General features: G+C 34.9%; 1 protein-coding gene across 1 annotated transcript; it reads left to right on the plus strand.

The window, feature by feature from the left end:
- The first annotated feature begins 12,794 nt into the window (after positions 1-12,794).
- On the plus strand, positions 12,795-13,208 carry LOC106639288 (putative salivary secreted peptide). Its single transcript, XM_014352808.2, has one exon. The coding sequence runs from the start codon at positions 12,795-12,797 to the stop codon at positions 13,206-13,208; it is 414 nt and encodes a 137-aa protein (XP_014208294.2).
- Positions 13,209-15,559: the final 2,351 nt, after the last annotated feature.

Here is a 15,559-nt window from a genome sequence, read left to right on the forward strand (position 1 = left end):
GATTTCACTCGTTCGTGAAAGAAAAACCGAAACCGCATGGCACTTCCGCGGCTCCGAAACCGCAAGCTTACTTGTTTCTTTTCTTAATTGCGTTTCTAACTTGGAGGGAAAAAATTAGAGCATGGTCGTATCAGGGGAGATGTTTGAAAAAAAAGTAGACCAGAATTTTCGACGAAAAATAAACAATACTTCGACAACCAGACGGAAGCGCAGGGTAAAATACACAGCAGGGATAGCCACTGACAAATCTAACGATAGATAAAAAAAAAAGGAATAAAATAAAAAGCTACATATTAAATTATAAGAATAAATAATAATTCTTCGAACAAAAAGAGGATATATAAGCGCGTTTATATTTCGTTTTTAATAAATATAAAAAAGAATAACAATTGAGAATCGAGAACGCGTGGGCAACTGTATGAAAGAGACACTAGAGAAAAAATATAACTGCGAGCTGTTGGTACATAAAAAAAAAGTAAAATAAAATAGTGAATATCAGACAGATTTCATTTTTTATAATCATCTCGTTTTTTGTAACATCAACCATAAAATAAAATTAAAAAATTAATAAAATATAGCACGTGATAATGAAAATGAATTAGAAAATTTCGACATTAAACAAGGTTTCTTTTTAATTTTAGCGACCACTTACTTTCGGAGCCGTATAGAGAAATTTTTAAAAAATACAACGTGTACAATACTACCACTCATCGATTATTATTGCGAATATACATAGTATACATTGAACAAAGATACGAATGAATATTCTTTCATATGAAGGGTGTTCTTAAAAGAGTAACGATAAGCTGTGGTGCTTTACTGTGCTTTGATTTAAAATATAAATTGTGCAAATTAATTGATTCAGAAAATTATGAATATTGAATGCTATAAAAACACCACAAGACAAATTTTTTAAAAATGTTTTTTTCTACCTGATAAAACTGAATATAATACAAAAATGTTATCAGCCAGTATTCTAATAAAAATTATTGATTGTTTTTCTTATACTGTTCCTATTTTTTAAATCAATTGAACACTAATGATGTGATTGAGATTTTTTTTTAAACACATAAAAATAACAGTTGTTTTTTATTGTACTTTAAATTTTTGTAAACGCAATTTAAAATTAGTTATTGCTGTTTCAATTAAAGAGTTTAAAATAACATACATTTTAATTTAAACATTGTATTTTTTTTTTTTTTTTTTTTCAATATGTTTCAAAATTCAATAAATTGGTGTACGTGCATGAAATTCAGCCCTTTTGTCACCTGAACTGGTTATGATTGTTTTTCAAATTCCACTTTCGTGAACAAGCATTAAAAAGAAAAGAAACCGAGTACTTGAGTGCGAGAATAAATTGCCGTTTTCAATGGTCTGCTTGCGGCATTACGGAAAATATAAGTAAAAAAGAGAGCACGTTCATTCTCGTGTTTGCGTGTTATAACAATATAATGCATGTACATGTACGCGTCGACTGCGCTCATATTTAAGGAGAGTAACCATAGACACATAATGTGATAGAAGGCACCATGTGCAGATTTCAGTATTATTTTGCAAATTTAACGGGATAATACAAGAGATGAATATTGAATGTCTGCGTGAATATAAGAGATAAATATAAGGACACATTCGCTCACTCTATCTAACTGTCCCTTTGTAAGATCTTGTTATTAGAAAATACGTAATACGATTTCCATTTGACTAGAATAAAAAAAAAAATTTAATTTCTTCGCACAAAACTGACAAAGTTTTTCACGATTTTTTAGCTTTTAAGGTTTTTATGATAGTTATGATAATAATAGTACTCAAGTGTTATTTCCAAAAGTACGTTAGACAGTTTATTTGCTTCTGACCGTTTGACTTTCCGATTAGATAAATTCGAAATTAATACCAATATATTATTTTTCAGATACTTATTCGATAATTGTTCTATTTTACGTTAGGAAACAAAATTTTTGTACATAGTAATATTTGATTTATTATTAGTTTCAAGCAAAAAAGATCAAAGCTGGCTTTAACTTGTTTTTTAGTTCTCAGTGGTAAAATTTAATATACTTCCCAAATTTATGCTTAGTTAATATTTTTATGAAAAATTGTACATAAATAATGGTTTAGAATGTTACAGAAAGTGAACCATTAATTTGCTTTTCGAGAGCTTCATTAAACAATTGCATTTGGCAATTACATTACATTGATTGAATTTCTAAAATAATAATTATTTTTAAATGCTTTTTTTTCTTAGATATAAAATTCTTTAAATAATCACTCAAGTACTTATCTTATTTAAATTTTAATGCATGACTCTAACCATTTTTAAGGACTTAATTAATTAATTTTTTTTAGAGGATTAGCGGATTTCTTGATTTCATTTTGACATAAGAAAACTTAAAAACAAAGAATCTCAAATTATATAATTTAACACTTACATTAATGAACAAGTTTGTCAAAACTGTGATTTTTGTTATTTAAAAAAAATGTATATTTTCAACTAATTGACTTGAAGTGCATTGCCTATAACTTTGTACAATAATTTATTTTTTTGCTGCATTAAAAAACTAACCAAGACGTAACGAAAGAATCGAGCTAATGTGTCCTGTTGCAACTGCGAATTATAAATGCGCGCAGTGTGATTTACATAATAAATAATAAGAATAATATGTGTATCAATGGACGTGCGTAATTTAAAAAATAACGGACGTGTCATTAGCGAGAGAAAAATAAAGATTTAACGAAAATAAATTAAACGCGCGCGCGATTGGTTACTTTATTATTGAACGACGATGATTATTATAAAATATAAATATTATATATACAAATACATATATGTAGAAATGTTAGTTCAATTTCGAAGAGAAAGGGCGAGCAGAAATAATAATTATAATAATAATTACGGTAAGGGCAAAACGAAACAGATTAAATAGAATGAACACGAGTGCGATCAGCGCGACGCGGGGGGTTATGGCCGTTGCGATACAAAAATAGTGAATAAAATAATTTTAATGGTATGAATACAAATATTTGTTGTTGAAACTTTTTTTTTAATAAAAGAAAGATAATTAATGAACGTAGACGAGAAATTGATTCGTCGATAATAATGCATGATGCAGATATAACGAAAATTGTAATAAACGGTGTAAAAAAAAAGAAAAGAAAAAAAAAAACAAGAAATTTCCAAATTAAAAATTTTTTAATTAAAAAAGGGGTTGTTAAAACAACAAAAAGGTACACGCGATCTCGAGGCATAACTTTCGGAAAAGGTTGTATTCAAGAGTCTATAATCATGGAGTCGATATCTTTCTAGAGTCAATTTCGATAAGTCGTGAACGTAAAAAAAACCAAGAACACCGATAGTCGTCGTTACTTCATTAACATCATCGTCATGCTCGTCAGATTTGTCAAACGAACATAATGAAATACTATATATTTATACAGAGTTATAATTATTAATTACATGAGCTGGACTAAGCGAAATGACGTAGGGCTCGTTTTTAAGGCATAAATGGCCATGAGTACCAAATCGATACTTGTATAATTATTAAAATCAATAAAGATGTCAAGCCCGCACGTAATTTCGCTGGTACCTTAATTTTTTTTTTTTTTTTTTTCTTTCATACTCAAAACGAACAATAGAGTGTAAATTCTTAGCTTCGCCAACATTGCTCCCAACATATCACGCGAGCGATTTATGTTCGACGAACACGAATATGACTAAAGTTTACCGCGGCGCTGTTTTTTATATTAATCTTAATGGCGTTGTACTTTTAATCATCATTATTGGCGCTATCATTATTATTGTATTACCACTTTTATTATTGATATTTTTTATTGTATTACATGTTTATACCGAGATCATGTAAAAAACACTACAACACTTGCAATAGATTGTAATTGACATGGCAATGCAGACGCCGATTTGCGGGTGAGGTTGTTTGTAGCGTAAAGATGATTTTCGCGACTTCCTCGTCGACTCGAGAAAAACTTGTATCACACACACACACATGTTGTCGACAATATTATTTTGTTATCGCGATGACTGTACGAGTTTGTTGCGGACTTTGGCCAACAAAACGCTCACCGGCCCCACAGATAAGCCTATACACAGAATATTTTCTACCACGAGGAAATAACTACGATTATTTATATATATATACATACTACGACAAAAGACTGCTGTTTGACAGAGATTTTCTGTGAATCTCGAGATGTTTAATTTTTTGTAATAGTACGGATGCGAGAACCGTTGCATTTTGTTGGTCAATGTGGCGCCGAAAGTTCTTCTCGATGCGAATACGGTCGCTGGAATCGAGGTGCTCACCCGAAATTGCTCTGCACTTTTCTGGAGCTTTCTTGTAACCGTACAAGGAAGAGCCCCCATCCTAAGTTCCTAACGACACGAGGATGAGATAGTATGATTATCCGACGAAGTATTATCTTAATTGTTGAAATAAGGCTTGGAGAAAGAGAGACGTGAGGTTAAAAATGATGAAAAAAGAAACGCAGGAGAAAAAGAGACGCCTGTAACGGAATAGTATTGTTTTTTCATTTTTTCGTACGTTGTAAATAGAATCGGGTACGCGCAATCGGTTATTTATTGCGTATTATATAGACAGATATATACATAAATATATAAATATAAATATATATTTATCTACATGTGAATTTCGTATGACGTTCTTCGGATACAACCTTTGATCGACGATTGAATGCAATTGAATGGCGCAATTGACATATGTGATGAGTGATAGAGAGGAAAAAAAAAGCACGAATGAGAAAGAATCACGAAAAACTACGAGGATTAATTTAATGAGACAAATAGAACAAACACCCAGGCGACTTTCACGCTACGATCTCTCGCACACTCAAGGATCTTTCATTCTTTTCCGAACATGATGTAAATAGACACAAGTGAAATCACCAATTACAACAAACAGCAATTACTGTCATAACTCCTTTCATGTTCGGAAAGAATCGAAAACCCTTGGGTGGACGATTCAAAAACCAAGGCAAGGTGAGCCACTCAATTGAAGATTTACCCTTGAGATGGCGCGTCTAGCTGCAGTTGATAAGACTGGGAATCCCCAAACGTCTTTACCAGCACTCAATAAGCATTGGTTGAAAAATGCTCTTATCGATCGTAGGTAACAAAACCGTCTGAGGATCGTGTATTGTCGTTTGGTAACAGTTTTTGAATCTCGTGTAGTGTGAAAATCGCCCAAACCATCAGACACGTTTTATGAGAAAAAACGAAAAAAATAAATTGCGACTAACCGAAATCTCACGTGTAAAGACGAAAAAATAGTTACTTAAAGTGCATCGGTTGTGCAGTCATGTAGTTCCTAAGTCGCCCTAGCCTCGCCTCAAGCGCATAAACAAATACATTCTTGTATGATGATATTATTTGATGGTCACGCTGTACTTTGGCCGTTTTAAGCATAATGTCACTTTTATAGATTTGCATTTATCTGTGTGATTGTCTTATACAAAAAAAAAAAAAAAAAAAAAAAAATGTAAAAAGATTTTTTTTAGTATCAAACGATTCCGAACTCTCTGGACACTCTTCACAAATGATTTATTAGGATTTTAACAAATGTTTATTCGTTTGTCATTTTTACTGATTCATCGAATCTGGACGACAAACAAAACGGTGCATTTTTTACTTTGTAAAGAAACAATTGTGTGAGACATTTGCGTAAGTGAGATATAATTAATTAATTGGATAAAGATAACAAAATGCACAGAATACCCTCGTTCCACCGCAGAATAGTCGATATACGATATATTTGTATCAATTACATGTACCATAAAAGAAATGAGGTGAACGAAAAACGAAAAATAATGATAATACTATACTTATATTATACAGAGTCACCGTCACCCAGTACATATATATATATATTTTTTACAGGTTTACATTGTATTACAATTTATATAATGTTTTATATGACACAGTAGACAATTTTATTATCCACCACATCAGCCACCGAAGGGGAAGGAAAAAGAAAATACTTTTTTCTCCCGGTTTTAACTCTTACGAAATGAAATATTTCAACAAAAACAACAATAGTATTTCGAAGCTAAATAACCAAGCGTTCGCCTAATAAAACTTGTATGGTTTTTTTCAATTCATGTGACGAAAAATCGAAAACTTCCGATCACTTCATTTTTACATCGTTTACTTTTAATTTTTCTCAAAGACTGACAACAATTTATTTACATTTACACCCTAAATTGATAGAAAAATGAAAAAAAAACCCTTTGGCTCGCGAAAAAATGCTTTCAACAGGCGAACGTTCGGTTTTACCGATTATCATACACACAACAATAATGGATGCTAGATATTTGTGATACTTTTTACTGCTGGTTACTACAGAAACTTCCTAAGGCCAAGTGACGTAGAGGAAGTGCCCACACACACACACCACGCATATTACACACGAAGACGCTCCTCTTGGCGCCACTTGGATACCTGCCACTAGTTCACTCACGCACACACGTTTCACGTTTAACAATCAATGCATTTATCACTAATAATAGTTAATATATTGAAAAATGGATTATTCGTTGCGATAAATTCGTTGATTTACCACGAATGATGCTGTCAAAAATTGCGTGTCGATTGCATTTACAAAGAATATAAATTGCGCGAGGAGTGTACCCTGTGCACTTTTATTGCCGAAAACAAAATGCGGGAGCGAATGAGTTATGACAAATATGGTGCGATTGATGTTAGTTTTTTATTATTATTTTTTTTTTTTAATTATTATTATTTTTTACTTTGACTCCGAGCTCGCTCGAAGTGATAAGCGAAGATATAATGTAGAGGCAAAAATGCGCACGAGGCTAGGACGAGGCTAGCTACCTTGAAACTCTTACCCTATCCTGATCCTTTACACCCCTGATCCGATTTTTCGTTCTTTTTTATTTCTTTCAATTCAGATACACGCGTTCACACGCAAAAACCACGTAATAACGTGAAAATTAAAAAATCACCTTCTGGACTATTGTAATGATAATATTAATAACATAGTGAGAGGAATAACAAAAATTGTAAGTCTTGCGAAAGGTTTTGGCGAACGAAAGTTTGAATGTTTGAACGAGTCAAAATTAATGTCGATTTCCGGGGATATGATACTGTACGAAAAAACAATTGACTTTCGACTGGAAGAAATTATAGATGAAAAAATATTACGTTCATGTGGAACAAGATTCGAAAAGAAAAAAAAAAAAAAAAAAAAAGCACTTAATCACTAATTATCGACTCAGCCAAATCGATTAATCACCCGCCCGCCCTTGTAATGAGAATTATTGATATTAACCCCAATAAACTGTAAATACAATTGTATACTTGACTGTGTATTTATTCTACATCTTTATTTATCCTTTATTTCAATGTATTATAAGGTTAATATTAAGGTTGAACTCACAAAATTGATATGATGAGCCAAAACTATTTTCTGTTTTGTTCTGAATCAGTGTTAATAAAATTACTTTTACAAATTATTGTATAGTTGTAAAACGTGTAATTTCATATCATTAACTTAAATTAAATTTTTTGTCTTATTATTTTTTTTCAGAGGTTTATCGAATCCAATTTTACCACTTCAGATCGTTTTTATGTTGTAAACTTATTTTAGTTAGATGATAACTGCAATTTAATATAAGACTTTCACCTTAATTTACGAAGACATTAGTATCAAGTATTTAATGTTTAATATTTATTTACATGGAAATTATTCATATATAATTCAAGTTAAAATATTTTTTTTTTTTTTTAATAACAATAGATCAATTTTCTATTGTACACTATATTTTCATTCTTCATTGACTTTTATTTCAATCGTTCTTCCAATGTATTGAGTTTTTTTCCTAGCTATAGAAACAAAATGATCGTAGAAAATAAAATTTTTGCTAATGAAAGTCTCTTTCTGCCAATGAAACGGAATCCCTACAAGTGCTTTATCAAAAAAAAAAAAGAACACGCGCGGCAAGTATATAAGCTTTTTATCGGTCATCTGCATGCAAGCCCAATTGCCTGAATATCAAGTGATGCACGCAAAAGCGCGAAATTAATATTATTTTTGTCTGATCAAAGTTGCACATATACAGCGTTAGAGACGCTGTAAAGTTGAAGATACTAAAAGAGACGTAAATCATGGTGTTACGTCCAAATGTTCGTTTTGCGGTATAGATCATTACAAGCGATGCGACGTAGAGGACGAAAATGTGGTCCTTACGGGCGATTTGTGGTTTTTTTCAAGGTGTCAAAACACGTGTAAGACCAAGCAGACAAGGAGTCGCGTACACGCACGAATCCGAGAGCTTCTGCGGTCGCTCGTGCACTTTGCACTTGTGAGTCTTCGACGAGAGCGATGCAAAGGTATCCTTAGTGCAGTGTCCAATGCCAGAGGGATACCTGATTAAGGAATCCCTGTGTCGTGTGCAACATTTTTATTTTATTTTCGATTCCATACAAAAAAAAAAAAAAAAAAAAAAAGGATGCAGGGGAACAGTCGGTCTTTTCATTTTGCTTCACACCTCTTTTCCAGCCATGACCATCCCACCCCAGACGCGTTTCGAGATTGACTCGCTCTCTCTCTTAGTTTTTTTTTTTTCTCGCGTGCGCTTAGCTGTCTCTCGGGCAATTCAATATCTTGGTCGGTTTTTAGTGACGACTTGAGTTACGTTGTACCTGCCCGCTGCCCCCCTTTCCCTCCTCTCTATCTGCAAGGATTACGTCTCAATAGACCGTAGAAATCCAATATCCTGACATTAATACGCCTGATTGTAAGTTTCAATAAAATCATCACTTTTAACGTATACCATTGCGATAACTAACACGCGTCTTTTAATTTCGTTCAATTTTATTTGTACAAATACATCGCTCTCGCGAGGGTCAATTTAATTTTTCGACGCAATAGATTTTCGTGAGGTATGAAGAAAATAACAAAATTTGGTTTGAAATTTATTTAAAGTCCCGAGAATATATCAAATCAGGCAAAGGACCAAACGTTAGATTACCCCAATGATTACATACAAAAAATGTCTCACGTGAACGGAAAAAAAGAATTTTAATTAAAGACCGAAAAATAGAGTCAATTACAATCACCCATGTGGATTGGCATAAGCAGTATGGTAATCAACAAAATTCCCATTAATATTGTCATGAGATACATAAGTGCATGTTTCATATTTTGTAGAATTAAAAAATCTGGAAAGCATCAAAAAACCATACTCATTTACATGATTATTCAGTTGAAGTTTCTCATAATTGTGTCTTTTCAGTACACCTTGTACGTAAGATCGGACAAGATTAAATGGATAGACATTTGTTACCTAATTTCCCAAGTATTCCAATGAAACCTTTTATACTTTTATAAGCAAACTGATGTTTCATGAACAGATAAAAAATAGACAATAAATAAAAAAAGTTTTGTATGTATCAATATTTTATATAAAACATAGCTCCCTTTTTGTGATGTAGATGTATAGGCGTGAATTTATTAAAATGACAAAACGTATTTTCGAACACATATAAATATGTTATTGAATAAATGCATCACTAACAAAATAATTAACACACACACACTGACTGACGTACACGCTTTGTTAAAAAGACAAAGGTATGGAGTGCCGAATCAGTTGTAAGGTACAACGACTCAATTATATTGTTGACTAACAGACACACAGTCATCAAAATGCAACTTAAGTAAATTTAATGGTCAATCTACAGTATAGAATTGATGAAACTCTAGCAAACATTTCCCAATACAACAAAAAGAAAACAAAAAATGAACGAAACCATAGCATGTTTTATTACAAAATAAATTATATTACTTGGTAATTTTGTTAATTCCCGTAAACCATAGATATCCGTTCCAAGTCACACGAGCCAACGAAAGACGCCTTCGTGCCGTACACCACCGCCGGTCGGACACTCAATTTTTATTACCCATCGATTCAACCTTGTTTCGCAGCGCTTCGATCATCCCGAGACAAAAAATCGGCCTGCCAAGGGAATCTTCCAAATAAGCAGTTTCTCCGGCGACTCTTTCAACGGCTTCCTCCACTCCCGACCGTCGTGTACACGCACAGAGAACGCAAGCGCGTAGAACAGCTGTTCTCTCGACCGCGTGCACGTATACAAGTCCAATAAAGCCGATTTCTCCGAGGAATAATTGCAATAGCCGATATACTCCCCGCCGATGGCTGTGCATCCCACACAGCAAGCAAATAAGAAGAAAATTACATGTCGCCTGGATACACGGACAACGAGGGGGCCATTCCGCGAGTAGGTATGTTTAATGTTGTGTGTAAAGCCGATTCCGGCAATAACGCAAGCACATAACCGAGCTCACGTGCTTACATTGTAATTGAATTGCAGTGCCAAATGATGTCTTGGACAGCCGGGGAAGATGGCGTTACGACCTGCTCGCATGCGATCCGGCAATGTAACCTCGACGCCCCGGTACGCGCGAGGTGAACATCGAAGGGGTAAGAAGCGATTCTTGTGTTGTTTTTTTTTCGTGGGGAGAGAGGGGGAGGGGCGAAATTGGCGATTATTACACGCGAAATGAGGATGCCTCGTATCCTAGTCGTAACGCAATCGGAATAACCCCGGCGTTTCGAGAGCACTGCACCATTAGGACTAAGAAATTGAGTGGGTATCGGGAGAGGGGTAAAAAAAAAACATTGATAAAGTTGGGGAAACCCCCGGAAGAAGAGAAAAAACAAAGCAGAAGGTATAGTAAGTATAGTGAAGCGGGAGAATCGAGTCCGACCGCGTCATCATAACATCATGATTTGCGGATCGAAGGGTCGCTCGCACGGGTGATTCGTGAGAAAAAAAAAAGGCCACACCTTTACCATTTTTATTGCGTACGGTAGACAGGGAGAGGCTGAAAAATATTGACGCGTATAGATAGATGATGGGGAGGCTTGATTAGCATCGAGACGCCAATCACTTTGAAGAACCTCTACTTTTTTTGTCCAAGTGTATATGTACCCTACCTTATAGTGTGACTTTGGCCAGTTAAACGCAAAACTTGCTTTGCGCAGGGAACATCGCGAGACGTATTGTACTCCGCCTCCTCTGCCAATCGTTTGCACCGCGCGTGTGCTAAGCTGTTTGTGCGTTTGCTCAGAAATTGTTATTTCTTTCTTCGGCCCCTGTGAGATCAGCCGCGAGCCTTGCATTCGTCGCACCCGCGTGTTTCTTGTTCAGATTTTTTTCTTTTCTTTTTTTTTCACTAGCTCCTCTCGTATTTTGGAGGTACGAAAGGAACGGGGAATTTGATATTTTTTTCAACACTTTTTCAGCTCTTTCCCCGTTGACGTCACACTTGACGCATACGATTAACTTTTACTTTCCTCTATCGACTCTGTCCTGCACTGTTCTCTATCTCTCCGTGTGATTCTTATACGTGTTTTTGGGGCTACAGTAGGCCTTTAGTAAAAATAGAATCGTCTATGGGCGTGCAAAACACGGGCAGCTATGAGGAACCCTTCGAGCTTCAAGTCACGCGATTCAGCGTTTGAATACTGTGTATGTGTGCATGGTCTGGCATGGTAAACCGAACCGGCTTGTGTTTCGATGTTTCCTTCTTTTTTTTTTTTTTTTTTTTTTCATTTGTTTCTTTTCCCCTTGCCAGATTTTTCAACGCACGCTCGTTCTTCGTCACTGCCTCTTTCAACACGAAATTGCAAAACATTATTTTTCGTTGTTCAATTTTTATTAAAATTATTTTGCGGTAAAAGTTGAACTGAATCGTTTTTAAATACTTAGATTTGCTTTGTTGAGGTGTAATTGAAGTACAGATGCCATGTAACTTGGGTATAATCTTTAAAAAGTCCCGCATGATATATATATATATATAGACAACGCAACTAGTGAAGTGGTCGGAAAAGGCATTTCACCCACAAACGGTTTGTAAACAAGAAATTTCGGGATATATGTTTTGAAAAAACTTTGAAATTCGATATTTTTTCGTATATATTTGTTTATAACATTTTTTTATCTTTAAATACAATTAAAAATGCGGCCTTTATGTTGCTGATAAGTATTGTGGTTTTAATAAATATACTTGTTAAAATATGTTTTGTAATTTCAAGTTTTTAGTCTAAATAACTTAAGTAATTAATTGCTATTGTAACACAAGCACACAAATTTTTTTTAAATAAAATAATCATCCCACAAAATACAAGAACTTTTAAAAAACATTAGTTCAAATGGAATATTTCCCCATATTTGAATCAAATAAATAAATTAAAGAAACAACTCTATTAAATATGATGTAATGGTACTAAGTTTTTTCTTAATGAAGAGAATCAGAAAATTTATTCGTATTTTTTTTTTTTTTTGTTCAACAGTACAACATTGTGTGACTTTTCGTAAAATATCTTACCCTCCTGCAGTTTTTGTGAACCGAGCTACAAAACCTTGAAAAATATGTATCATCTTTCTATTTTCGTGCAATTTTGCAGCTTCGAACGAGCGTCAAAATATTCACAACTTATAAGGGGATGAAATAAAAAAATTTAGTCAAACAAACAAAACAATAAAGTACATGGTAAAACATTTGTAACAATAAAAACTAAGTGTTGGTGAGAAAAGATAGAGGCAATCTGTAAAATCTTTGCGTTTATCAATTGAATTATCTTGTTTACTAAAGGGGTCACAGACATAAAGATAAAACAGCTGTCATTTGATCTTATCGTTGAATAAAAAAACGTCCGTGCCAGTCTTCACTTTCAGTACGTCAACAGCACATCACTGTACCGCTGATCGCCCGACCACAATGATTCCGTTAAAATTAGCTTTTCTACTCATCCTGTCGCTATTGACAGTTTGCGTTGTCAGTTTTCGTCCGTCGCAGGGAAAGTGTGAAATTCAACGGGTCACGGCGAAAAGCAGCCCCAACGACATTGTCGTGGGCAACAGAAAGCAAGGCGACAGCCTCGTAAATTGCGGCCACTTCTTCCGCGAGGCGAACCCGTCAAAGCGTATAATTGCCTTTCGGCCCTTCGACGTCGCCAACGAGTACACCATAACGCAAGTCCGAGCTCTGGATCAGACCAACGGTACCGGGGGCATTGTCACCTACGAGTACGGGGGCCCAGGTATGACGCGCGTGCTGCTGGGCTTTCACAGTAAAATTAATCAAGGCGTCGAGTACATCATCGAACTTTACGCCGAGCCTTACGAAGGTTGAGCGTATATTGAAAATTTGTCAAAGTGATTTTTTTTTTTTTTTACATCGTTTTAATATTGAGTTTCGAAATTTTATGAAGAAGTTATGATTATACGATGCCACGTGTTTTTGCGGGAATATGTACTATGCATATGTAACTTTTTGTTTAGTTGCTTAATATTGTAAGTTCAATCATTGTTTTTAATAAATTTGTTTTCTGCGTTTGTCGAGTTATTTGAGTAATTCCTTGAACTTAGGTGTTTTCAACCCAAACAAACGTCTGAATATTCCTATAAAGCTTTCCAAATTTCATCCCAATATTTTATTCAAAAAAATCCAATTAATGTTAAAAGGTATTAAGTAAAAACAAATATTTTGTATTTATTTTCTTGTCATCATCTGCGATTAAAATTAATCTACGTATCGTTTTGCTGACTCGTGCGTAAGTAGGTATTATGCACAAATTAAAAATGAAGTTGTCCTACATTTTATTTTGTAAATTAAAGATTTTCGCTTGGACGTATTGGTATCTTTTCTCACGAAATGATATCTGTCTCTACAGAATGCCTTTTTTTGTTAAAAAAAAAATATTATGCATATGAAAATTGATCCCAATTACACACATGACGAAAAGTGACAGTAAGTAAAAACTGACAAGTTAATGTATACAGTAATTTCGAATGACACGAATTTTGATAAAAAATAGCGTTTGGCAACAAGTGCTCATTAAATCGAGATTTGCATAGCTCCATTACTCAGAGTATATGTCAATTATAATCTCTAGAGTGGCTCAAGGTATATAATGAAAAATAACAACTTGTTTATCCGTGGAATATTACTTTTTTACACCACACGATCGCTCCGACAGTTAAAAGTCCCAAGTTAACGAATTAAATCATAAAGTAGTCACAGATAAACAATTCCGCATCAAGTATACCTCAAGAGCATCTATCAATGTGGTTTGGGCTCTGAAAAAAAAAAAAAAAAAAAGATTCCTTCGATTCGTTCTTTGCATTTTTAGTAGTCGGTTTTTACTCGAGTTAGAACCCCCAACTGACGCGAAGAACAAAAAGTTTTGTCGCTCTTAAGAGCACGGCCGGGCAAGTATTTGTGTATTGTTTGAAGGGTCCGCCCGGCTGTGATTTAAACCTTTTTTGTCAGGCCGCGTGAGTTACGACCTGAAACTTTTTAAGGATTTTTTGCATTTCTCGAGCGAGAAAAAACAAGTCCTCCTTTCGACCGGCCGATCCCTCGCTCGTGTTATATGTCTCAATTTAGACTAGAGACTTGTCTGCTCATGTAAATATAGAAGCTACTTTTCTCTCCCAATAAAACGTAAATTGCTTCGTTTGATACTATTTAATTAAAATTACCCTCACGATTTTGTATTGAACATTGATCAATAATGAGGAAAAAAAAATTATACATCCTTTTATCTCTAGCCATTATAGTACAAAATACTGAGATATTATATTTGTAAAAGGACTCAAATATTAACGTGTGAAACATCACCGCTTGACTTACCATAAGAGATGATTATAGATACACTTTCGCGGGAGCTTTGGTTGAATTTGACCTAGAGAAAAAAGCTCACACTAGTTCACAAGTTGTTATCATCGAAGCTCACATAATTATTCAGAATTCACAGAGACAAGAAGACACAACTGCAAAGAGCCTTGGCATTCGGCGAAACTCGCCTGCTTATCATCTCTTTCCGCGTGGCTCGGTGTGCGTGTGTTGTACCTATACCTATACATCTACTTGAAACGGGCGCAAAACTTTTTGCCCTCGAGCTCTCGTTCCTCATTTTTTTCTCTCCACGAGAACATGCATTATGCGTACCCGTTGCAGTATAGACGACGCGAGCAGAGAGAAAACGGGATACCTTATGGCTGGGTATATACCTCGTTCGGGAGGACGAGCTGGGAGCAAAAGAGAAAAAGATGCGGATATTCGGAGCTCCCTCCGAAAAGGCAAAGGGGCACACGCGTCACTTGGTATAGAAACAAGCCGGAGAGAGAGAGAGAGAGGCGGGGGGAGGGAAGAGAAGTCGATGCAGCCTCCTTGGGTTCTGCGAATCCGCGTAATCGATTCCGTCATGTCGCGCAGACCACCCGTAAGTAGCTAATAAATAAAAGGAGCCTTCCATTAGAAAAGATACAAAAACAAAAAAAAAACAGTCCCGAGCGCCCGTGAATCGGACTCTACACGTGGGACCGGAGGGAAATATATCTGTATCAAAGCTATTGGACGAGCTTGTTGCAGTACTTGCCTTCTCACGGTTGCGTCTTTGGAAGCCGTAACGCGAAACTTAAGTAAACGGAAGTTCAGGGAGCTTACACTTTGGATGTACTTATCCATCACGAGTGGAA

Source organism: Copidosoma floridanum, unplaced genomic scaffold (genome assembly GCF_036245765.1).
Source record: "Copidosoma floridanum isolate Cflo_tuat_1 unplaced genomic scaffold, Cflo_Japanese_pri ptg000019l, whole genome shotgun sequence".
Classification (NCBI taxonomy): domain Eukaryota; kingdom Metazoa; phylum Arthropoda; class Insecta; order Hymenoptera; family Encyrtidae; genus Copidosoma; species Copidosoma floridanum.

Coding starts and splice junctions, on each gene's coding strand:
- LOC106639288 (XM_014352808.2), top strand. CDS start 12,795: ATGATTCCGTTAAAATTAGCTTTTCTACTCATCCTGTCGCTATTGACA.